The 27,645-nt window shown below is 36.7% G+C and overlaps 1 protein-coding gene across 8 annotated transcripts in view; it reads right to left on the bottom strand.

The window, feature by feature from the left end:
* The window catches only part of KLF8 (Kruppel like factor 8), an 89,297-nt gene that overhangs the window by 46,618 nt on the left and 15,034 nt on the right, over window positions 1-27,645 (bottom strand). For 4 of the 8 annotated variants that reach the window (XR_002340523.1, XM_021079401.1, XM_021079399.1 and 1 more), the window contains exons 2-4: window positions 27,395-27,466; window positions 18,724-18,797; window positions 2,411-2,975 (exon numbers count right to left, since the gene is read on the bottom strand). Coding sequence is in view for 7 of the 8 variants with exons in the window: in XM_021079401.1 (XP_020935060.1) it covers window positions 2,411-2,975; window positions 18,724-18,797; window positions 27,395-27,466 (711 nt within the window). In the remaining variant the exon portion in view is untranslated. 8 annotated transcript variants of the gene reach the window in all.

The raw sequence follows: 27,645 nt of genomic DNA, 5'->3' as shown, positions 1-27,645 counted from the left end.
GTGTTTGTTGAATCAAACTCTAAATAGTTCCCTGGTTATTCTAAGACCAATGCCTAGGCTCATGCCAGAGGTGAAAACAGTTCCTTTGATTTTGTGTTCCTAAATGGAAACAAATCAATGAAATGAGACACATAATTAGTGTCTAGTAGGTGCTTAATACATGTTAGCACCTTCCCTTCCACCTATGTTGCCAGAAGCCCTCAAATATTTATTGTCAACTATTGGTGTTTTTGAGCCCTAACAAAACTCAGTCAGGTGGTCAGCTATCTGGTGAAAGCTTCAATGTCTATATAGAAGAAACAAGGGTGACAATAAAGATTGGGATGGGGAGTATTTGACTAGTGCAGTCACCTCCATAAATCACTAAAAAGTTTTAAGCATGTGTCTAAATATGGGTGTGTCTCTGTGTGTATGTGTGTGAGATAGAAATGTACTAGCCTCCCAAAATTTTGTGTATATTATGAAAAACAAACAAAATAACATGTAAAGGGTGAGCAAATACAAAGAGAAATTTTATGCTTTCTTCTTGTGCTCCAAATATTTTGTGCAGAACTTCCCTTTGACTTCCACCAAGGTGTAAGTATGCCATTTTGGAGACCATTGTGCTAATCGTCTTAGCTTGAAACCACTTTGAACAATTTAAAAATTTATTCTGTTTATTTACAGTGTCTGTGGTGGACTGATGGATATTATGGAGTGAATTCAAAGCCCATCAAACCATCCCTTGGTATTACCACTACCTTGATATCAGCAAAGTCTCACACAAAGAAGTTTATTTTCCCATTACCTTTTCTGTAAGGCTCTCTCACTATGTGAGAATTGATAATCATATTTGAATTAACTCCCTCAGGGGAATCTCAAAAATAAGATTGTTATGAACACTTATCATTACTACAATTAAACACTAGTCAATAATGACATTTTTATTCAAAAGAACATAGCACAGTCTCAGCAACTTCATGCTTAGCATGTTGTTTTTTATTTTCCTACATTTAGAGATGTTATCTTTACATTTAAAGATAACAAAGCATTGAATTTCAAAGGTAGAAAACTCTTAGAAAGTTGCTTTTTTTTACACCGAGCTAAAATTTGGTTTCTAGTCATAACCCCCCCATATCTGTGCTTTGTTCTTTTTAATTCATGCTAAACATTTATCAGTCTTCTCACCATCTTAATCATCAGTCCTCTCACCATTTTAATCTTTCTCCTGCAATTATGTTACAATTTCCCAACATCCCTCCTCAAGCTGAACATCCAAAACTATTGTAATTCTATGGATGTGGTGAAGCCAAATATGTTGAACCACTTCAAGAGGACATATAATTTTCTTTGATTATTCTTCATTACAACTAAATTAGATATGTCTCCAGGAGGGGAACTGGATTACTGAGGAATAGTGGTGAGAGGGAGACAAATGTACCTTTCTGAATTTTGAACTTATTTTAAAATTAAATATATGGACCCTGTCCTAGGTAAATATCCAAGTTTTTCATCAAATTATTTGTTACAAGTACTATCTACTACTGTGCTCTCTGGGATGCACAAGGAGAAATAGGATAGAGTCTTGTCCTCGAGGAATTTACAATTCAATTGGGAAGAATGTCTATACACTTGTGATACAGGCAAGTGTAAAAGTAATATGGATGGTGATAGATGCCAGATAAAGAGGAACACAGGAAAAATGGGGACATTTCAAAGAGGACTATTTCTACCTGTAAGGAAGAGAAAAGTTACAGTGTTGGGGGAGGTAAGGGGGTAAGGCTGGCTATGTATGCAGGGTTAGAAACATTCTCAACTTTTCTACCAAAGCATTCCTAATGGCATAGATGATTAAACACATCCTTCTGGAAAGTCCCAGGTTGGGTGCCTTAGTAAGCTTAAAACTATTTTTTGTAGAGGTTCTCTTCTGGTGCAGTGGGTTAAGGATCCTGCGTTGTCACCACAGTGGCTCAGGTGACTGCTGTGGCATAGGTTCAACCCCCAGCCCAGGAACTTCCATATGCTATGGGCATTGCCAAAAACAAAGTAAAACAAACAAAAAAACACCTTATTTTTGAGGTTTATGCTTTATCTTAAAACATTATTCAAATATCACATTTTTCTCCTTAATAAATAATATTTTTAAAATGTAAAAAGTTTTAAATTACTATCAAATAATATAGAGGTTCTAGGAAGATACATAGTTCAAAGATTTGCATACCTCAGTTTGAGAAGCAAGGGCTAAGCAAAGGAGTCATTGTACATTTACAAGCATTGAAGAGAAATGTAGAAACAGTATCTACTAAAGATTGCTCTTAAATCTGTGTGCAAGGATAACTGGAGGGGGTGAAAAGAAACAAGAGATAGGATATTCAAAAAGAGAGTAGATGAAGGAAGTTAAGGCCCAGCAATGGGGAACACTAATGCTTACCTGATCCAGCATTTTTTCCATCTCCTCCAATAAGTGGGACTGTAATGGCAGCAGGGCCCCCATCTGCAGGCAAAGTAGTATATACCATAGGCAGTGACTGCACCACCACCGGGATGGCTTTCAGGCCACTCATCTTATTTGGCAGACTGACTGAGGGGATAGTGTGAATCACATGTAAGATCTGCTGGCCACCAGTGCCCTGAGAGGAGGCCAGGATAGAGCCTGAAGTCAGAACGGTAGGGATGTTTGCTGAAGTGCCTGTGTTGGATGTTGAAGTAGACTCTACAAGGGTCTGGGAAACAGGTTCTGGCTTTGGAGGACGTATTGGAGCTTGCAGCATACTGGCAGGCTGAAGAGGAGCCTTTGGCTTGTGAAAGGAGAGGTCAACTGGTTCCACCTGGGGCAGGTTGAAATCATTAGCCAGAAGTTCTTCTGGGGGCTCAATCTTGATGTCATTTAACAGTGCTGGATTCTCCATGGGATTGATATCTAGGAGTGGTGGAGATGTCATATCACCTCTGCCTGTTGTCTTAAGGGAATCTCTAATTTGAACAGAGCCAGTGACCTAAAATAAATACATAAAGAAATGAGAGGTGCAAAACAGTTAGTGTTAGTACCCTGAAGAAGAGACATGTGAGAAATGAAAGAAAGAAATCTCTATTCTCTTGTCATGGACAGAATATACAGGGAGTTGAAAAAAATGAGGCAAGAATTAAAAGAGGAAAAAGTAAATAGGAAAAGGGGGAAACTTTATCGAGTACTAGCACTGGACACAATATAAGGCAATTGATAAAAATTATTTCATTTAATATTTGCAATAATTCCACAAGATTAATTAACATCAACATTTTCTGAGTATCTACTACAAGTACTGTGTTAAGCCCATTGAGGGCACAAGTTAATGAGGTATAGCTGTGAAGTACATACTAACAGACCAACTATAATGATAGAATATATATGAGTAGCTTATAAGTCACACCATAACAACTTATGCAGCAGACATATAAGCAAGGTATTTCAGAAAGAGAAAAAGGAATGATTCATTCTGTCTAGTGGATCAGGGAAGGTTTCAAGGAGGAAGTAACATTTTACATGGGTCTTAGACAATTAATGATGCTTAAGGAATAATGATGCTACTGTCAGTTGTGTTACATACAAAATCTAAATTTAAAAATTAAAAATACTAATTGAATGGTTGCTTCATGGGTAATATATAAAATAACATAAATCTCAACCTAATCACAATTTTTAAAAAGAGTTCCATGAATTCAAAGGTCAAGGATATCCCCAATCGAAAAGTGAGCAGAAGGAGTTCCCATTGTGGCTCATTGGTAATGAACCTGGCTAGTATCCATGAGGATGCAGGTTCTATCCCTGACCCTGCTTGATGGGTTAAGGATCTGGCATTGCTGTGAGCTGCAGTGTAGGTCACAGAAACAGCTTGGATCTGGCATTGCTGTGGCTGTGATGTAGGCTGGTAGCTACAGCTCCAATTCAATCCCTAGCCTGGGAACCTCCATATGCTGCAGGTACAGCCTTAAAAAGACAACAAAAAAAGTGAGCAGAAAACCTGAATAGACATTTTCCAAAGAAGACATACAGATGGCCAATAGTCACATGAAAAGATATTCAACATCATTAACTATCAGAGAAATGCAAATCAAAACACAAATAAGATGTCATATCACACCCGTCAGAATGACTATCATCAAAAAACCTAAAAATAGGAGTTCCCGTCGTGGCACAGTGGTTAACGAATCCGACTAGGAACCATGAGGTTGCGGGTTTGGTCCCTGCCCTTGCTCAGTGGGTTAATGATCTGGCGTTGCCGTGAGCTGTGGTGTAGGTTGCAGACGCGGCTCGGATCCCGCGTTGCTGTGGCTCTGGCATAGGCCGGTGGCTACAGCTCCGATTCAACCGCTAGCCTGGGAACCTCCATATGCCATGGGAACGGCCCAAGAAATAGCAACAACAACAACAACAACAACAAAACAACAACAAAAAAGACAAAAGACAAAAAAAAAAAAAAAGCGAAAAACCTAAAAATAAATTTTGGAAAGGATGTGGAGAAAAGGGAACCTACTATCTTGTTGGTGAGAATATAAGTTGGTGCAGTCATTATGGAAAATAATATGGGGTTCCTCAAAAAAATAAATAGAACTATCGTAGGTCCAGCAATTCTACTCCTGGGTATAGATCCAGAAAAAAAAAAACAGTAATTCAGAAAGATAGAGGCATACCCAGTGTTCACAGCAGCACTATTTATAAAAGCCTAAATACAGAAGCAACCTAACTGCCAATCAACAGGTGAATGCATAAAGATGTGGTATATATACACAATGGAATATTATTCAGCCATAAAAAGAACGAGATTCTGCCATTTTCAGCAACTTGGATGACCCTAGAGAATATTATGCTTAGTGAGCTAAGTCACACAGAAAAATGTTCTATGATATCTCCTATTTGTGGAATCTGAAAAATAACACAAACAATTGTTTATACAAAACAGAGATTGATTCATAGATATAGAAAACCCAAACCAGTGGTTACCAAAGGGGAAAGGGAATGGAGGAAGAACAAATTGGAGGTACGGGATCAAGAGATACAAACTACTATGTATAAAATAGATAAGAAATAATGATACATTGTCTAGCACAGAAAATTATACTCGTTACCTTATAATAAGCTATAAAGTTACATAATCTGCAAAAATATTGAATCACTATGCTATACATCTGAAAATAATAAAATATTTTAAATGATTCATAGGTGCAGGAGGTGTTTATAAATTTTGGAGATTAATCCCTGGTCAGTTGATTCACTTGCAAAGACTTTCTCCCATTCTGTGGGTTGTCTTTTCGTTTTGTTTAGGGTTTCCTTTGCTGTGCAGAAACTTTGAAGTTTGATTAGGTCCCATTTGTTTATTTTTGTTTTTATTGTCAATACTCTAAGAGGTAGACCTGAGAAGATATTGCTGTCGTTTATGTCAGAGAGCGTTTGGCTATGTTTTCCTCTAAGAACTTGATAGTGTCTGGTCTTATATCTAGGTCTTTCATCCATTTGGAGTTTCTTTTTGTGGATGGTGTTAGGGAGTGTTCTAACTTCATTCTTTTCCATGTGGCTGTCCAGTTTTCCCAGCACCACTTATTGAAGGGGCTGTCTTCTCCATTGTATATTCTTGCCTCCTTTGTCATAGATGAGTTGGCTGTAGGTGCATGGCTTTAATCCTGGGCTTTCTATCCTGTTCCACTGATCTATATGTCTGTCTTTGTGCCAGTACCATATGGCTTTGATGATTGTTGCTTTGTAGTATAGTCTGAAGTCTAGGAGCCTGGCTCCTCCAGCTCCATTTTTTCGTTATCAGGATGGCTTTGGCTATTCCGGGTCTTTTGTGCTTCCAAACAAACTTTAAAATACTTTATTCGAGTTCTGTGAAAAATGTCCTTGGTAATTTTATAGAGATGTGTCTTGTTTTATGTTAATTTTTTCCCTTAAGTTTAACAGCACCCGTTCTTCAGCCGCATCCTGCTGAGCACAAGGAAACCCAGTAAGGTTATCAGCAGATTTTTCAGCAGAAACTCTGCAGGCCAGAAGATAGTGACATGATATACTTAATGTGATGAAAGGAAAAAAATCTCCAACCAAGATTACTTGACCCAGCAAGGCTCTCGTTCAGATTTGAAGGAGAAATCAAAAGCTTCACAGATAAGAAAAAGCTAAGAACTTGGCAACACCAAACCAGCTTTACAACAAATACTAAAGGAACTTCTCTAAGCAGAAAAGGCCACAACATGAAACAAAAATACCACAAATGACAAGGCTCACCAGTAAAGTTATACATACAGTTAAGATACGAAATCATCCACGCACAATTGTGGCACCAAAATCAGAAATCATGAGAAGAGGTGGGTAAAAATAGAGGACACTAGAGATGCACTTGCAATTAAGAGACCAACAAGTTAAAACAATAACAAATATATATAGACTCTTATATAAAAACTTCAGAAAAACTGCAAACGAAAAATCTACAATTGATACACAAACAAACAAGAAAAATCAACTCAAGTACAATGCTAAAGGTTGTCATCAAACCACAAGAGGAGAGAACAAGAGAAGGGAAGAAAAAAGAGCAGCAAATTCAAGTCCAAAGTAATTGACAAAGTGACAATAAGAACATACATATCAATAATTACCTTAATTGTTAATGGACTAAACGCCCCAACCAAAAGACATAGACTGGCTGAAGGGATACAAAAACAAGACCCATATATACGCTGTCTTCAAGAGACCCACTTCACTTCTGGGGACACATACAAATCGAAAGTGAGAGGATGGAAGAAAATATTTCATGCAAACGGGGATCGAAAGAAAGCTGGAGTAGAAATACTCATATCAGACAAAATAGACTTTAAAATGAAGACTATTTTAAGGGACAAAGAAGGTCATTACATAATGATCAAAGGATCAATCCAAGAAGAAGATATAACAATGTTAAATATCTACGCACCCAACATAGGTTCACCACAATATATAAGGCAACTGCTAACAGCCTTAAAAGGAGAAATCAACAATAACACAATCATAGTGGGGGACTTTAACACCCCACTTACAGCAATGGACAGATCAACCAGACAGAGAATCAATAAGGAAACACAGGCCTGGAATGATGCATTAAACCAGATGGGCTTAATAGATATTTATAGGACATTCCATCCAAAACCAACAGAATACACATTCCTCTCAAGTGCACATGGAACATTCTCTAAGATTGCTCACATCCTGGGCTACAAATCCAACCTCGGTAACGTTAAGAAAATTGAAATCATATCAAGCATCTTTTCTGACCACAACGGTATACAACTGGACATCAACAACAAGAAAAAATCTGCAAAAAATGCAAACACGTGGAGACAACATGCTACTAAACAACCAATGGATCACTGAAGAAATCAAAAAATACCTAGAAGCAAATGACAACGAAGATAGGACACTCAAAAACCTATGGGATGCAGCAAAAGCTGTTGTAAGAGGAAAGTTTAGAGCAATACAAGCGCACCTCAGGAAACAAGAAAAAGCTCAAATAAACAAGCTAACTTTACATCTAAAGCAGCTTGACAGAGAAGAACAGACAAGACCTAACGGTATAGAAGGAAAGAAATCACAAAGATCAGAGCAGAAATCAATGAAATAGAAACAAAAAAAAAACCCATAGAAATGATGAATGAAATGAAAAGCTGGTTCTTTGAAAAGATCAATAAAATTGATAAACCCTTTGCCAGACTTTTCAAGCAACAAAGAGACAGGACTCAAATCAATATATTTAGAAATGAAAAAGGAGAAGTAACAACGGACATCACAGAAATACAAAGGATTCTAAGAGACTACTATAGGCAACTATTCGCCAATAAAACAGAAAACCTAGAAGAAATGGACAAATTCTTAGAAAAGTACAATCTTCCAAGACGAAACCAAGATGAAATAGAAAAGAAGAATGGACCAATCACAAGAAATGAAATTGAAACTGTGATTAAAAATCTGCCAACCAACAAAAGTCCAGGACCAGAGGGCTTCACAGGCGAATTCTATCAAACATTTAGGGAAGATCTAAGGCCTTCTGAAACTATTCCAAAAAAATGCAGAGGAAGGGATACTCCCAAACTTATTCTATGAGACCACCATCACCCTGATACCAAAACCAGACAAAGATAACACAAAAAAAGAATATTACAGACCAATTTCACTGATGAAAACAGATGCAAATATCCTCAACAAAATACTAGCAAACCACATCCAACAATACATTAAAAGGATTGTACATCATGATCAAGTGGGATTTATCCCAGTGATGCAGGGGTTCTTGAATATCCACAGACCAAACAGTGTGATACACCACATTAACAAACTGAAGAATGAAAACCATATGATCCTCTCAATAGACGCTGAAAAAGTCTTTGAAAAAATCCAACACCCATTTCTGATTAAAAAAAAAAAACCTTTAGAAAGTGGGCATAGAGGGAACCTGCATCAGTATAGTAAAGGTCATATGACAAACCCACAGCTAACATTTTTCTCAGTGGTGAAAAGCTGAAAGAATTCCCACTGAGATCAAGGATGTCTGCTTTAGCGACTACTATTCAACATAGTTTTGGAAGTCCTAGCCACAGGAATCCGAGAAGTAAAAGAGATAAAAGGAATCCAAATTGGAAAGGAAGAAGTAAAACTATCTCTATTTGTAGATGACATGATACTATACCTAAGAATCCTAAAGACTCTACCAGAAAACTGTTAGAGCTCATCAATGAATAAATGAATTTGTCAAAGTCGCAGGATACAAAAGCAATACACAGAAATTGACTGCATTTCTAAATACTAGCAATGAAAGAGCAGAAAGAGAAATTAGTCAAGCAATCACATTTCCCATCACATCCAAAAGAATAAAATACCTTAGAGTGAATAAACCTATGTAAAAAGACAAAAGACCTGTACTCTGTAAGACGCTGATGAAAGAGATCAAAGATGACACAAATAGATGGAAAGACATACCTTGCTCTTGGATTGGAATGACTATACTACCCAAGGAAATCTACAGATTCAATGCAATCCCTATAAAATTACCAAGGACATTTTTCACAGAACTCGAATAAAGTATTTTAAAGTTTGTTTGGAAGCACAAAAGACCCGGAATAGCCAAAGCCATCCTGATAACGAAAAAATGGAGCTGGAGGAGCCAGGCTCCTAGACTTCAGACTATACTACAAAGCAACAATCATCAAAGCCATATGGTACTGGCACAAAGACAGACATATAGATCAGTGGAACAGGATAGAAAGCCCAGGATTAAAGCCATGCACCTACAGCCAACTCATCTATGACAAAGGAGGCAAGAATATACAATGGAGAAGACAGCCCCTTCAATAAGTGGTGCTGGGAAAACTGGACAGCCACATGGAAAAGAATGAAGTTAGAACACTCCCTAACACCATCCACAAAAAGAAACTCCAAATGGATGAAAGACCTAGATATAAGACCAGACACTATCAAGTTCTTAGAGGAAAACATAGCCAAACGCTCTCTGACATAAACGACAGCAATATCTTCTCAGGTCTACCTCTTAGAGTATTGACAATAAAAACAAAAATAAACAAATGGGACCTAATCAAACTTCAAAGTTTCTGCACAGCAAAGGAAACCCTAAACAAAACGAAAAGACAACCCACAGAATGGGAGAAAGTCTTTGCAAGTAAATCAACTGACCAGGGATTCATCGCCAAAATTTATAAACACCTTCTGTAGTTCCATACCAAAAAAACAAACAACCCCATCAAAAAATGGGCAGAAGATCTAAACAGAGAGTTCTCCAAAGAAGACATACAGATGGCCAAACAAACAAGCAAACAAAAAACACATGGAAAGATGTTCAACATCACTTATTATTAGAGAAACTCAAATCAAAACCACTGTGAGGTACCATCTTACACCAGCCAGAATAGCCATCATCAAAAAGTCTAGAAACAATAAGTGCTGGAGATGGTGTGGAGAAAAAGGAACCCTAGTAGACTGTTGGTGGGATTTTAATTTGGTGCAGCCACTGTGGAAAATAGTACAGAGATGCCTCAGAAAACTAAAAATAGAACTACCATTTGATCCAGCCATCCCACTCATGGGCATCTATCCAGAGAAAACCATGACCCGCAAAGACACATGTATTCTCATGTTCATTGCAGCACCATTTACAATACCCAAGATATGGAAACAACCTAAATGTCCATCGACAGAGGAGTAGTTCAAGAAGAGGTGGTACGTATACACAATGGAATATTTTTCAGCCATTAAAAGGAACAAAATACCGGCATTTGTAGCAACATGGATGGACCTAGAAATTATGATGCTAAGTGAAGTCAGCCACACAATGAGACACCAACATCAAATGCTTCCACTGACATGTGGAATCTGAAAAAAGGACAGGCTGAACTTCTTTGCAGAACAGATGCTGACTCACAGACATTGAAATACTTACGGTCTCCGGAGGAGACAGTTTGGGGGGTGGGGGTATGTGCTGGGATTGTGGGATGGAAATGCTATAAAATGGGATCCTGATGATCATTGTACAACTATAAATGTAATAAATTCATTGAGTAATTTAAAAATAAAATAAAATAAAATAAAATAAAATAAAATAAAATAAAATAAAATAAAATAAAATAAAATTTAGATGAGAGATAATATGGCCCTGAACTCAGAGATTGATGAGGGGCAATGTCCTCTTGTTCTGACTTCCTTTAAAAAACCTTCAGAGCATGCTGAGTATGAGTAAAGACACTAAGAAGTAAGCATGTTTTACCTACAAAATTTAGCCAGATAGCCATCTCCTTTCTCCATCTGCAATGCTATGATATTTTGATTTCTTGATTTATAAGCCCTCATCCCTACTCAGGCTTTGTTTGTAGTCCACGTATTGCTTCAATCTGCTCCTCAAGAATGGTTTGTCCTACTGTTTGCTGTACATATAACATAATCCATCCCTCCTGGGTGGATTCACTCAACCTATGTAGGGAAGCAGTAGAATCCTGTTGGTGGAGAAGTTGTCAAGAATGGTTCTGTTGAACTTAAAAAATTTCTTGTCCTTTGAATCCACCAAATCAACCTAAGCTCCTATTTTTCCCATATTCCCTACTTGTCTCTTCAGGTGTCTAACTGCCTCCCTAGATTAAAGTGGCAGAATCCAAGGAATCTCTGGAATTACAGAGATTCAATAATACTGAGAAACATAGTTACCACAGAAAGCATAAAATGAGGTTAGGTTTAATTTCATTTTCTAGAAGTGTATGGACTATGGGTACAGGTACAGAAATAAACACTGTCTGCCAAAATACATTAAGGGAAGAGCTAGCTAAATTTTCAGGGACTTTCTGGACTCTCTGCTTTAGCCCCAGAAACCTAAGGAAGCTGAAGTTCTGAATGTTAAATATAAAATGGAGATGACTCTGGCAAACTTACTTTCTTTTGCTAAATAGAGGCCATCTCTTAGACTTTGAGTGTTGCCCAGAATAATGCTATGAGTAGAAGACCTTTTGCTTAGTTAATACTCAAGCTACAGTTATTCATTTTATTGACAAATATATTACTCCAAAATGGAAACTAACTGATGAAAATATACAACTTAAAGAACATATAGGCTATTGTTGCCTATAAGATGTTGCAGGTTCCTGCTTCAGCAAGCCACCATGATTTTCCATTTTGTAGACCAAGTTTTCCTGTGATCTAACAATTCTTAACAACAACCCTGTCTACAACAGAGTATCAATCATTACTCTTCTTCTGCAATCATCACAAGACATTAAAAGAAATGGAAGTCCAACTGTTTGGGTTGCACTGTTTTAATAGCAACTGCTTCAAAGCACATAGTCACATATTTCCTTTTTACATGTTACTTTCAAGTGTATCTGTTATACCTAAATGAATCCATCCTGTAGCAAGGATTTTTTGGCTTGTTAATGCCATATATATATTTTTTTCTTTTTATGGCTGCACAGGCAGTGTATGTACGTTCCTAGGCCAGGGGTTGAGTCAAAGCTGCAGCTGGGGCCTACACTGCAGCCATGGAAACACCAGATCCTAGGTACGTCTGCAACCTACAACATAGATTGTGGCAACCCTAGATCCTTAACTTACTGAGTGAGGCCACGGATCAAACCCACATCCTCACAGAGACAACATCAAGTCCTTAACCCACTGAGCCACAACAGGAATTCTGTGAATGCCATATTTTGCAAGTACACCTCCTCAAGTAAAAAGACTATGATTAAAAGCAGTTTTCAAGTTTGACATTTGTGGCCTGAAGACATACTAAGATAAGTACTCAGTATCTACATATTACTATAGTGAGTGATTTTTGCATGCAGAGAGAATTTTCTTTTAACATGGTCAAAATGATTTTAATAAGAATTTTAATATACAGTCTGAATTCTTTCATATTTTTAATATAGCTATCCCTATGGCTGAAAAAAACACATGATCTGCCTTACCGTCTCCTTGTACAAAGCAAACTATACTTAAAGCTTCTGAAAAATATATAAGGTGGGAGTTCCCCCATGGCTCAGTGGGTTAAAGATCCAGAATTGTCACTGCTGTGTCTCTGGTTATAGCTGTGGCATGGGTTTGATCATGGCCTGGGAACTTCCATATGCCCTTGTTGAAGCTGAAAAAAAAAAAAAAGATATAATGTAAGGAGTGAGTTTTCAGCCCTAGAGTTTGGGAAGTTTTTAAGAATTCTTGCAAAGATGACTAAAAATGGCTCCCTATTCCTCTTTTCATTGAATACAATTACCACAGCTTTGGGCAAAACTTTCCTTGAAAAAGACACATGCACCCACATGGTCATTGCAGCACTATTCACAATAGACAAGACATGGAAACAACCTCAATGTCCATTGAGATGAATGTTTAAGAAGATGTGGTATATATACACAATGGAATACTACTCAGCCATAAAAAAGAAAAAAATAATGCCATTTGCAGCAACATGGATGGAACTAGAGACACTCATACTGAGTGAAGTAAATCAGAAAGAGAAAGATAAATACCATATGATATCACTTATATCTGGAATCTAATATATGGAACAAATGAACCTTTCCACAGAAAAGAAACTTATGGACATGGAACACAAACTTGTGGTTGCCAAGGGGGAAGGGAAAGGAGTGGGATGGACTGGGAGTCTCGGGTTAATAGATACAAACTATTGCTTTTGGAATGGATAAGCAATGAGATTCTGCTGTATAGCACAGGGAACTATATCTAGTCACTTGTGATGGAGCATGATGGAGGATAATGTGAGAAAAGAAGTATATGTGTGCATATATATATACATATATATATATATGTATATATATATATGACTGGGCCACTTTGCTGTACAGTAGAAAATTGACAGAACACTGTAAAGCAACTATAATGGAAAAATTATTTTTAAAAAATTTAGGGAGTTCCTGTCATGGCATAGCAGAAACGAATCTGACTGGGAACCATAAGGTTGTGGGTTTGATCCCTGGCCTCGCTCAGTGGGTTAAGGATCTGGGGTTGCCATAAGCTGTGGTGTAGTTCACAGATGCAGCTCGGATCTGGTGTTGCTGTGGTTTTGGCATAGGCTGGCAGCTGCAGCTCTGATTAGACTCCTAGCCTGGGAAACTCCATGTGCCACAGGTGTGGCCCTCAAAAGACAAAAGACTAAATAAATAAATAAATAAATAAATAAATAAATAAATAAATAAAGAATTAAAGGATGGTTTCAGAAAAAAAGGAAACTACTTGACATTTCTCCAACTACTGACATTGAGAGAACTGAAAATATGTTCATTGAGTGTTCACATTATACTTTTCTAACGATTAATATGTATCTCAATAGTAACTTTAGAGGAAAAATAAAGTTATGTGACATTATTAAAAAAAAATTCTCACAAAGATGACTAATACAGTTACCACAGCTTTGGAAGCCCATCTGAGTGATTTGAAGTTCTGTGTTCAGATTTTTCTCTTTAAATCACTTCTTTTCATCTTCAATATTGTGTGATTACTTCAGGTTTTAAGTGTTCTGTAGTCTGTAGTCAGTCACTATCACTTTTCAAAGAAAGAGAATATTTACCCATTCGCTATTTTAAAACTTCAGGCTGCAGATTTCTAAGATTTCTGAGAATGTGAAGAAGGTTGGGTATGAGAAAAACACAGAGACATGGGGGTCATTTTGAGAGAAGTTTTAATTTCCACAATCCTTCCCTTCAAATGTCCAGAATTCTAATCAGATTTTAAGCTAATTTGAGTTGACAATGTATATGAATAACTGATGATTTACTTTGCTGTACACCTGAAATTAACACAGCTTTATAAGTCAACTATAGCCCGATAAAAATTAAAAAAATAAAAATGTCATTTACTGATAATGTCACCAAAGAGTATGGAAATTCTAAAAAGAAACCCAGAGAAAAGGTGATCAATTTCACAAATATTTAAGCATTTGATAAAGATAGGTAGAAAGGTCCTGGGGATGGAGGGTTAGAGGCATCATTTGCTTAAAACAGCTCTGATTTAGAGCTTGAAAGTGGGATAGCATGACTAGAAAGAAAATGAAAGAACAAAATACTCCAGTCAGCGCAGCAAGTTATTGCTATGGTAATAAGACAAAGTCCAGGCTCCTCCCAAACAGAAAGAGGAGAGATACTTTTGTATACAGGTCCCTTCAAGCTTTGCTCTGGGTTTAGACTAATCATTTTATTCCCCAAGTGCATTTGTATGCACAACATACATATATGTGCACATTCATTGTTTAAGTAAAAATGTCACTTTAACCCTATGAATCTCCAGTAAGGACATCAGGTATTTGGGTATTAGAGAAAGAACAGGTGGATGGAATTGGATATTATTAGAACACTAGACGTAATCTAAACCTAGACAAATTTCAAATTTTACTTCACCACTATCTCAATAGTAAATGGAGCACTATAAGACAAAATAATTCATCAATTTGTACAAACTAATGGAATAAGCAATCCTAAAGGATGGAGAGAAAGTATCAAGCATAGTAGCAGCTACATCCATGCAAAATGAGGTCAGAAATGTATATATGTAGGTATATACATATGTATGCATGTATTATGTGTGTATGTATATGTATATTAGGTGTTTGATTTATTAACTAGTGTGAAAATATGGAAATATCACTACCTAGCATGAAACTATGAAAAATATGAAAAATAATAAAATGAAACATTTTCTTCCTCATTAGTTTTGGCTGGAGCATAGATAAATCATTTTACTTAAATAGTTATATATTAGGAAAAAATATATGCATAACACATTGTAGTGGGAGGAATGGATTTCCCCCATAGATATGTTCCATGTCTTAATCCCCAGAACCCACATGATTTTTACTTTATTTGGAATGTGTAATTAAGGATCTTGAAGAGATTATTCTGGATTATTTGGGTAGGCCCTAAATTAAATAATGAGGATCCTTATAAAAGGCACACAGAGGAGAGACACACAGAAGCACAGAGAAATCAATATGAAGATGCACACAGACATTGGAGTGCTGAGGCCACAAGTCAAAGGACATCTGCATCCACCAGAACCATGGAAAGGGCAAAGAACAGATTCTCCTCTAGAGCCTTAGGATGGATCATGGCACTGACAACACCTTGATTTTGAACTTCTGGCCTCTATAACTGTAATAGAATACATTTCTGTTGTCTTAAGCCACCCAATTTGCAGTAATTTTTTTGTGGCAGCCCTAGGAAACTAATGTCTCACATCAAACCCAGAATTCTCCAGACTATTTAGGACAAAACTAATATAGGTCTTTACGTATTTTTAGCTGATCTAATTTTTTAAGTGAGTAAATAATATTCATGATAAGAATATGAAAAAAATTGTGAAGGAGGTACACAAATAATTTAAGTTTGGGAGACAAAGAATATCACTGTGTAAACAAGATAAATTTACATGAAGCCACTGACAGTTAGAAAACAAGTAATAAGCAGAGCCACACGAGGGACGAATACAGATAATTTAACATTCCAGGAGCTCAGGGCACTAGAGGTTAGTGTGAATTGGAATTATCAGTGAAAGTTTTATGGAAGAAATGAAAGTAGAATTTGGACCCTATAAAAAATGTGGGATTTATTAAATTAAACAGGCTGATTGAAGCGTACTCCAGACAGAAAGAATGGTATGGGAAAAGGTGTCATTGAGAAATTTTGAGTAATGTATGACATGATTAGACAGTATCATAGAAATATTGTTACTTTTCTTGGGTATGTAAGTGTTGATGTAGTTATACAGGAGAATGTCATTATTTGTAAGTGATGCATGCTAAATTATTTAGGCCTGAAGGTTCCTGTTGTAAATTACTCTCAAAGGTAAGAAATGAAAGAAAAAGAAAAAGAGAAAGAGAGGGAGAGAATCACAGAAAAAGAGACTATATACAACTATGTGAGAATATATGCCAAAACGTTAATGACATTAAATTGGAGTGGGGAAGACATGTATGATTCAATATGAACCCTAGAGCTGCTCATACACTTTGTCCAAGAAATCTTACTTCTAGAAAATAATCAGAAACTAGAAACAAAGGGCGGGTGACAAACAAGTGCTCTTTCATTATATGGCATGGCGATGTAGGAATTCAAAGAAGTGAGAGCAGCATGTGTGTACTGAGCAAGACAACCATATACCAATCATACCTCATGACATAAATCACAGAATGAACCAAACTAGGAGGCTTCTGCCCCTAAGGATTTTGCCAGCATTGTACTGTTATAAAACACGAGTGCTGAGCAAGGACATGGTCAGTGCTCTGTGGCCATGTACCACCAGTACCTTAGCTTTACTAAAAACAAGATATCTTGGAAATGGCAAGAAACAAAAACAAGTGCTTAGATTATATACTATCCAGAATTTTCTATACATTGTACCAAGTTCAAAGTGACTTCAAATTCTGGAATCTTAGTATACTTAACACATGGAAAAACATTTTTGGAATTGTATTTAGGTGTACTGAGATTTCAAAATAAGGTAGCCATGCACACTTGACAACAGTTCACTGAATTATTTTTATTAAAAATCCAATACATTTTATCTAACAATTATACTCAGCTTCCTCTTAGTATCTACTAAAGCACCAACAACTAACCTGCAGATGTTTTGCAACAATTAGCAACTTTTGATATGATAATAGTCCCTAAATGGCAACAACTACAAATAAGGTAAACAAGACCTTATATTGGTTTTAATGTCATTAAAACAGTACAAAGACATCTCATCCACATGCACATATAACTTAAACAAAACCAATTGTACTCCAAAGACAAAGCATTTAATGATTAAAAACATTTTTTTTCTAAAATAAGACTCATTAAATGTCAGCCAGAAACTTTATCTGGTGACTTAAGAAACAGATGAGTACTGGACATGTAATGTAAAACTGTATACAATTTTACAGACAATTTAAGGGATTTTCAAGGATAATTTTAAATGTATTGGGTTTCACTTATGCAATGACTTTAGAACTCAACCCTAAGCAAAATGGGAGTTCCACATCTAACACAGAGTGCTTAGCTGTAAAAACCAGATAATCTGTTTGAATCCTTTTTCAAGGAGTGTCCAAGCACAAAATTTTCTTCTCTGTAAAATGGGAACATTAAGAATACCTATCTGTAATGACTAATTTTATGTGTCAACTTGGTTGGGCCAGATGCCCATATATTTGGTCAAACATCATTCTGAACGTTTCTTCTCTGAAGAAGTTTTTTGGATGATATTAACATTTAAATCATTGAATTTTGAATAAAGCATTGAACTTTGAATTCTGAATAAACCCTCCATAATATGGGTTAGCCTCATCCAATCACTTGAAGGCTTTATTTTTATTTATTTATTTTTTAGGGCTGCAGGTGCTACATACAGAAGTTCCCAGGCTAGGGGTCGAATGGGAGCTGCAGCTGCCATCCAAGCTGCATCCTCATGGATACTGTTGGGTTCATTTCCACTGAGCCACAGTCACTTAAGGCTTTAATAAACAAAGACTGACCTCCTTCAAGGAAGAAAGGCAAAAAAATTCTTCCAGCAGACTGCCTTTGGACTAGAACTGTAACTCTTCTGTGGCTCTCCGGTTTACCAGCCTACCCCATCAGATTTTGAATTCACCAGGATTTCATAATCATGCAAGCCAATTCCTTAAAATCTTTCTCTCTATATAGAGAGGTGGACAAAGATAGATATATTTGGATAGATATATAGATATAGATATGGTTTTATTTTATTTGTAAAGATATATCTTTATATATAGTATATGTAGTATTTATATCCATAGTTATATAGACAGATACATTTTTATTTATATCTATAGTTATAGAGATAGATGTTGAGAAATACAGATTCTGATGATTCTGTTTATTAGGAGAACTCTGACTAAGATACTATCCAACAGAGTTATTGTGAAGATTAAATAGGACAATGGATTTAGTATATCGAGTTCCCAAAATGTGGAATAGCGCTAGATAAATGATGGCTACTGTCTACTATGAATCTAATATTGTCCCTAAATGCTTGATCCCAGAAGTTATGTTTCTTTTAGGCCAGATTTGCTATTTATTTGAACCAGAAACCCAGGCATATAGATACTTCCTAGAAACCTCCCTTCCTTCACCCCTTCACAGCCCCTACCATGCTGTTAGAGAAATGAGCTTCAGTTCTATAATGATTACCAGATACTCAAGTCTATTATGTCTTAATATTAGTATTTCATTTGCCTGATAACTGACCTGTTTGAATACATGCATTGAGCCAGTTTCTGAATTAAGTTGGACCTCCAAGTTGTTTATGAGTTGATCCATATCTGGAAAAGAAACAACGGAAAGATAATTTTAAAATAAGATCTAATTCACTATATGCATACAATATGCCATTTACCCTTGGTTACAATGGCTTGTATCCTATGAACATTATTTTTCAAGACTTACCTACACAATGAGAAGTCAGTATACGGACAACATTCTAATGTATTTATTCTACTCACCAAGACAGCCCTTATTGGTCCCTAAGAATATTAGCTGCCCCCTCCCCTCAAATCCTATATGAACATGAAACTAATTTTTTCAACTGCTTCAACTCTCACTACCTTCATAAGATTATCATAGTGACATAGTTTCTAGAATCTTCCCCTTCCTGTCCTAGTTATCATTTTAAGGAGTTCCAGGCTCCTGTATTTATTTACCCTAATGAACTCGTTTATTTTATATATCAGCACTATACCTCTTTCTAAAGAAGTATTTTAAATTTCTACTTCACATAAATATTTAAGCCAAGTGGGGTTCATATAAACAATATTCTATTTCCTTTTTAGATAATTTTTCTTCCTCTGAAAGTAAATACTTGATGGCTTCACACAGTTGCCCTATACCATCACAATCATTTCCATCAGTAGTACCTACTAGCATCTCTTCGACCAGATTTCCTTTGATTTATTTATATTCTTTTTTTTTTTTTCATTTTTGGCTGACCTGCGGTATGTATGAGCTTCAGGGCCAGGGATCAGATCTGAGCTGCAGTAGTGACCTAAGACATAGCGGCAGCAATGCTCCATCATCAACCCACTATGTTAGGCTGTGTCCCAGAGCTCTCAAGAGTCCTATTGTGCTACAGAAGGAGCTCCTGATTTATCTACATTCTAATCTCACTAAAAAAGAAAACATAGTGTAAAGAAAGTGAATCTACAGCTTGCATTGGACTTAACTGGTCAGATTTCAGATTATGCTAAGTGTATCCAAGTCAATTACAACAGTTTCCTCATTTATTATCTGATTGTATTTCAAAAGATAGTCCAAATATCAGTTAATTGTTTTGGATATCAAATACATTTATCCATAAGATGTTCATTTTACAGATCACTTCACAATAGCCATTTAAGACCTAATGCAGTTAAAATACAAGGAGTGAACAATCAGCAAGGATATAAATATAACACATACAACAAATACTAACAGACATAAAAGGAGAAAATATGGGAATACAATCATAGTAGGAGACTTTAACATCCCCCTCACATCAATGGACAGATCCTCTAGACCGAAAATCAATAAGGCAACAGAGATCCCAAAGGACATAACAGAAAAGCTAGACTTAATTGACATCTTCAGGACATTACATCCAAAAAAAAAAAAATGAGAATATACATTCTTCTCAAGTGCACACGGAACATTCTCAAGAATTGATCACATACTGGGGCACAAAGCTAACCTCAACAAATTTAATAGTATAGAAATTATTTCAAGTATCTTCTCTGACCACAATGGCATGAAACTAGAAATCAACCACAGGAAAAGAAATGAGAAAAAACCTACTACATGGAGACTAAACAACATGCTACTAAAAAACCAAGGGGTCAATGAGGACAACAAGAAGGAAATTAAAAACTACCTTGAGACAAATGATAATGAAGACACATCCACTCAAAAATCTATGGGAGGCCACAAAAGCAGTGCTCACAGGGAAATTCATACCAATACAGGCCTTCCTCAAAAAAGAAGAAAAATCTCAAATCGACAACTTCACTCAACACTTAAATGAATTAGAAAAAGAAGAACAAACAAAACCTAAAGTCAGCAGAAGGGAGGAAATCTTAAAGATCAAAGAGGAAATCAATAAAATAGAGATTAACAAAACAATTGAAGAAATCAATAAAACCAAGAGCTGGTTCTTTGAAAAGGTAAACAAAATTGACAAACCTCTGGTGAGACTCACCAAGAAGAGGAGAGAAAAAACCCAAATAAACAAAATGAGAAATGAAAAAGGACAAGTCACAACGGATACTATAGAAATACAAAACACCATGAGAGAATACTATCAACAATTGTATGCCAAAATTTGACAATCTGTAAGAAATGGACAACTTTCTAGAGACTTACAGCCTGCCAAAACTGAATCAAGAAGAAATAGATCAACTGAACTGGCCAGCCACTAGAAACGAAATTGAAGAGGTCATAAAAACACTCCCTACAAAGAAAAGTCCAGGACCAGATGGCTTCACACGTGAATTCTACCAAACATACAAAGAGGAAGTGATAACCATCCTCCTCAAACTTTTTCAAAAGGTTGAAGAAGAAGGAACACTCCCAACGATATTCTATGATGCCACCATCACCCTCATTCCAAAACCAGACAAAGATACCACCAACAAAGAAAACTATACACCAATATCTTTGATGAATATAGACGCAAAAATTCTCAAAAAATTTTAGCCAACTGAATCAAACAACACATAAAAAAGATCATACAACACGAACAGGTGGGATTCATCCCAGGTGCACAAGGATGGTTCAACACACGCAAATCAAACAACGTCATACACCACAGTAACAAAAGTCAAAAACCACAAGATCATCTCAATAGATGCAGAAAAAGCACTTGACAAAGTCCGATATCCATTCATGATGAAAAAACTCTTAACCAAAGTGGGTATAGAGGGAACATACCTTAACATAATCAAAGCCATTTATGGAAAACCCACAGCAAATATAATACTCAATGGAGAAAAGCTGAAAGCCTTCCCACCTAAATCTGGAACAAGACAAGGATGCCCACTCTCACCACTGTTATTCAGCATAGTCTTGGAAGTCCTAACCACAGCATATCAGACAAACCAAAGAAATAAAAGGCATCCAAATAGGAAGAGAAGAGGTAAAACTGTCACTGTATGCAGATGACATGATACTATATGTAGAAAACCCTAAGGACTCATGAACTGATCAGCAAATTCAGAAAAGTAGCAGGATATAAGATTAACATTCAGAAATCAGTCACATTTCTGTATACTAAAAATGAAATATTAGAAAAAGGAATACAAAAATACAATACCATTTAAAACTGCACCCCAAAAAATCAAATACCTGGGAACACATCTGACCAAGGAGGTAAAGGACTTACATGCCAAGAACTATAAAACATTAATCAAGGAAATTAAAGAAGATGTAAAGAAATGGAAAGATATCCCATGCTCCTGGGTCAGAAAAATTAATATTGTAAAAATGGCTATACTACTCAAAGCAATCTACAGATTCAATGCAATCCCTATCAAACTCCCCATAACATTTTTCACAGAACTACAACAAACAGTTCAACAATTTATATGGAACCACAAAAGATCCAGAATTGCCAAGGCAATCCTGAGGAACAAAAACCAAGCAGGAGGCATCACTCTCCCAGACTTCAGGCAATAGTACAAAGCCACAGTCATCAAGACAGTGTGGTACTGGTACCAAAACAGACAGACAGACCAATGGAACAGAGTAGAGAGCCCAGAAACAAACCCAGACACCTATGGTCAAGTAATCTTTGACAAAGGAGGCAAGAACATGAAATGGGAAGAAGACACTCTTTTCAGCAAGTCGTGATGGGAAACCTGGACAGCTGCATGCAAATCAATGAAACTAGAACACACCCTCACACCATGCAGGAAATCAACTCAAAATGGCTGAAAGACTGAGATCTAAGAAAAGACAACGTCAAAATCCTGGAAGCGAACATAGGCAAAGCATTCTTTGACATCAACCTTACAAATGCTTTCTCAGGTCAGTCTCCTAAAGCAACAGAAATAAGAGCAAAAATATGGGACCTAATCAAACTGACAGCCTTTTGCAGAGCAAAGGAAACCAAAAGAGAACAAAAAGACCACTTACAGGTTGGGAGAAAATACTTTCAAATGATGCAACTGACAAGGGTTTAATCTCTAAAATATGCAAGCAACTTATACAACTCAACAGCAAAAAAGCCAACAACCCAATGGAAAAATGGGCAAAAGACCTGAATAGACATTTCTCCAAACAAGATATACAGATGGCCAACAAGCACATGAAAAAATGCTCAATATCCCTGATTATTAGAGAAGTGCAAATTAAAACTACCATGAGATACTACCTCACGCCAATCAGAATGGCCATCATTAATAAGTCCACAAATAACAAATGCTGGAGGGGGTGTGGAGAAAAGGGAACCCTCCTGCACTGTTGGTTGGAATGTAGGCTGGTACAACCACTATGGAAAACAGTGTGGAGGTATCTTAGAAAACTACACATAGAACTACCATATGACTTAGAAATCCCACTCTTGGTCATACATCTGGACAAAATTTTCCTTGAAAAATACTCCTGCACCCGCATGTTCATTGCAGCACTATTCACAATAGTCAAGACATGGAAAAAACCCAAATGTCCATTGACAGATGATTGGATTAGGAGGATGTGGTGCATATAAACAATGGAATACTACTCATCCATGAAAAAGAACAACATAATGCCATTTGCAGCAACATGGATGGAACAAGAGACTCTCATACTTAGTAAGTCAGAAAGAGAGAGACAAATACCATATGATATCACTTATATCTGGAACCTAATATATGGCACAAAGGAACCTTTCCACAGAAAAGAAAATCACGGACTTGCAGAATAGACTTGTGTTTGCCAAGGGGGAGGGGGAGGGAATGGGGTGGTTGGGGAGCTTTGGGTTAACAGATAGAAACTATTGCCTTTGGAATGGATTAGTGATGAGATCCTGCTGTGTAGCACTGGGAACTATGTCTAGTCCCTTATGATGGAGCATGATAATGTGAGAAAGTAGAATGTGTACATGTATGTGTCACTGGGTCACCATGCCGTACAGTAGAAAAAAAGTATATTGGAGAAATAACTATTGAAAAAATAATGATAAAAATAAGAATAGAAAAGAAATATACACAACTGCAAAAAATTATAATACAGAAACACAGAAAAGTACATGATAAACCTAAAAACAATTCCTTTATTAATTGACTGCTAGGAATTGAGGAAATTAGTTTTAATTAGGTTATTAGGCAATATTACACAATGAATATTCTATTGAGATTATGAAGAAAATTTCTGCGCTACTGTAGAAGAGCTTAAAGAATTTTGACATTTTAAAATATTTCCAATTTTGTTTCAAAATACATGCATTTTCTTTGATGCAAGTATATGGGTCAAACTGCTTTTATATACCGTCATCATTCGCGAAATATTTATTGCATAATTAGTATGTGTAAAAGGTTATACTGAGCAGACTGCTATCGGTTTTAGTTCTGGGTCAACCAGACATTTAGAGTCAGCAAGTATAGCAGAGAGCACTGACCTCGGAGTTAGATGCCAAAGAATTACATCCTATAATCTTTGTCAAGGCCTTTTTCTTTCTAAGCCTCAGCTTTTCTGTGTAGAATTAAAAGATTTTAAATTGTTCTCTGCAGAGTCCTAAGGCCTGTATGAAACCTCTTTAGGGGCAGGAGTTGGGGTTAGCAGAGGAAGAAACTTAGTAAGGAATAAGCACAGCAGTCAGTTGCAGAAAACTCAAATTTCAATTAGATTGTAAGTTTTTTGCAGGCAGAGATTTTCATCTTTGATTGGTTTTTCAGGGGCTTAGAACAGCGCCTGGCACATGGTAGGTGTTCAATACATTACTAAAAGTTTTTGATGACAGTGACAGAAAAATAGAACAAGGAAGTGTGTTTTCTCAAGCACAGGAATTGGACAACAGTGGGGAAAATAAAATTAAATAGGTTATATATGAGAGATGTCTGAAGGCTTTAATAAATAAAGACTTTTTATTATGTTAATATTGAATGTAATTAACTGTGAGGTATGAGGTATCAGAGAGGGCAGCCTTTTCTGATTTCAAGAAGTAGGGGAAAAGGAGGTGCAATGGTAGAAAAACAATGGCCAAGCAGGTAACTCTAATATTCCACAGATGGGCCATCAAAACAGCCAGGAGAGAGTGGAGAGAATTTTCTTCTTCCTTTCCATTCACCTATCCTTCAATCAGGTCTTGTTATTTCTAGACAAGATAGCTTACAAGAGCCATCTCCTATCTGGTCTTCTTCAATTCCTATGGATTATGAAACAGCACAGTTGAGGAAGCAGAATAACTTTGACAAGCTATTTAGCCACTATGAACCTCAGTTTCTTCACCTGCCAAGAGGTAGGGGAAATAGCACTGATTTTATAGGGTTAATGTGAGGGTTCTATGGATTACTACATGTAAATGCACTTAAAATAGTTCCTGGCATATAAAAAGTTTTCAATATAATTAGCTATTGTTTTCACTATCTAGGAATCAGATGGGGCCTTTATACTCTTTAAGGAGTCCTTTATACTTTGTGCTTACAAGCCTTCTCTACCTCTTATATTTAAGGTTTTTAGCACCTCTGTCAACCCATTCTCACTGACTGAGGGTCCATCATCTTTGACCCCTCTCTCCATCTCCAGCCAATTGGTTATCAGCCCCAATAAATTCTACTGTATAAATATCACTTAAACCTAACCCTTCAACTCCAAGTCACTCCCCCCCACCTTTTTTTTTTTTTTTTTTTTTTTTTTTGCTTTTTAGGTCCATACCTGCAGCATATGGAGGTTCTCAGGCTAGGGGTCAAATGGGAGATATAGCTGGGCCTACGCCATAGCCACAGCAATGCCAGATTCAAGCCATGTCTGCAATCTACATCGTAGCTCACAACAATGCTGGATCCTTAACCCACTAAGCAAGGCCAGGGATTGTGTCCTCATGGATACTAGCCGGGTTCATTACCACTGAGACACAATAGGAACTCCCTGACTTCCCCTTTTAATCATACATCACATTGCTACGCAAGTGTGGTAAAAACAAGAAGGCTCTGAAGTAAGTGCCCAGGGCCACATACTGGCTCTGCTACTTCTTAACAATATGACTTCAAGGAAGTTGTTGACTGCCCTTTGTCTGTTTCCCTAACTATAAAATGGAGGTAATAATAGTACCAGCTCATAGAATTTTCATGAGGATTTATTAACTTAATATGTGTTCAAGTGTTTAAAACAGTACCCGGCACAATGTCATTGTCTGTTTCCCCTACCACCACGTGATCCTTGCAATAGTTACCTCGTCTTGTTCTTCTCTGTATCCCTTTCTTTTAGCAGAGTACTTCCTCCATTTAATGTGCTAATGTCTAATGAATGAATGATTATAGGAATAAGAAAGGTTATTTAATAGCAATAATATTACAATATAAAATAATACTATTTAATAGCAATAATCAAGGAGTTTGAAAAATATTTTTTTGCCCCACCCATATCACAGATATTTTAGTCCAATGGCGCAAGAGGGATAGCTGACAATTAGGATTGTCTCAGCCATTTCTGATTAGTGTCCTCAGACCCAAAGAGCAGCCATTAGATAACTCTGGACAACATTCTAAATGTTGGTAGGAGTAAAAGGAAAGCTCCAGGAAGGTGTACTTGCTTCTTTTTAAAAACTGTTTTCTTTAATGTTTAGCCAGACAAAGTTTAAAACTGAAGGAAACTAGGGCTTACAGAACAGTATCAAAGAAAGCTCAGTTTTATTTTAAACTTTTTAAGCCTTTGTAAAACTTTTGACTTTCTCTAGAGTTAGAGTTGCTGTTCTAAGTAGAAGCTAGACTTTCTTGTCCTTCTCCTAAGGAAAAGAGTACTGGAGGAGGAAATAAAGGAGAGAAGGAGATGGACTGAGTCCCATCCACAGCAGGTCAATCTCTCATTTATGCAGAACATTACAAACCACACTCCAGGGACTATAACTATAGAAAATTGATAAGATTATACTACTTTTTTCATGTTCCAAGCTAATTTTGTTACTCAAGTGGCATTTTGTTACTCAAGTGATCTGCTTGTTTTATGAAAGTGAACAGTGCCTCCAAGGGACAAGAGCTGGTGATTGACTAGTAAGAACACATTCCACCCTTTGGCCAGCACTGAGGGGTGAAAAATGTCTAGAGATGAAGTGAGAAGTTAGATTCTTAAGAAGAGAAGCAGGATTCCCCTAGTGGCTCAGTGGAAACGAATCTGACTAGCATCCATGAGGACGCAGGTTCCATTCCTGGCCTTGCTCAGTGGGTTAAGGATCCAGCGTTGCTGTGAGCTGTGGTGTAGGCCAGCAGCTACAGCTCTGATTTTACCCCTAGCCTGGCAACCTCCTTATGCTGCTAGTGCGGGTCTAAAAAGACAAAACAAAACAAAACAAAAAACAAACAAAAAAAAGAGTGAGAGAGAGAGAAGCAAAGTAGAGTCATTGGGGCCGACAACTACAAAAGAAAGCAAAACATTGGGAATCCTGACACTGACCTATGAAGGTACCTAGTGTCTTAAGACATAGCATTTTGACAATATAAGTAATAATTCCTTATGTGCATCTATGCAGCTTTACTGTAGGGAAAAAGAGAGCTTTTATGTATCATTCCCATTTCACAGTTAATGAATTTGGAGGCCCAAGGTCACATAGTTTAGAAATGATGGAATCAGAACCAGAACTCTTATCCTCTAATTCAGATTACAGTGCTCTCTCACTACTAATATCCCAAATACGGTAAGCATCTTATTTCTAAAAAACTGTCTGCTTAAAAGAAAAACAAGTTTAAGGAGAACAAACCAATTATTCTGGAGGATCTTGAGCAGATATCATTCACTTTCAGCCTCTGACTTATAAGAAATGCCGGAACTGCTGAAAAATGAAAATTAAGGTTTTAGGATTTTGAGATTATAGGTATTTTAAAAAGTATTTTCTATGTTTTAAATATTAGAAAAAGGTAATTAAAGAACAACCAGATACACATATATTTTCAGACAGTTTGATTATATATCTTACAGAGGAATAGGGAGATTCATAATGGGCCTCTGGGA

Source organism: Sus scrofa, chromosome X (genome assembly GCF_000003025.6).
Source record: "Sus scrofa isolate TJ Tabasco breed Duroc chromosome X, Sscrofa11.1, whole genome shotgun sequence".
NCBI lineage: Eukaryota > Metazoa > Chordata > Mammalia > Artiodactyla > Suidae > Sus > Sus scrofa.
Note: the sequence above shows the minus strand (reverse complement) of the source record. Positions and strands in the feature narration are given on the sequence as shown.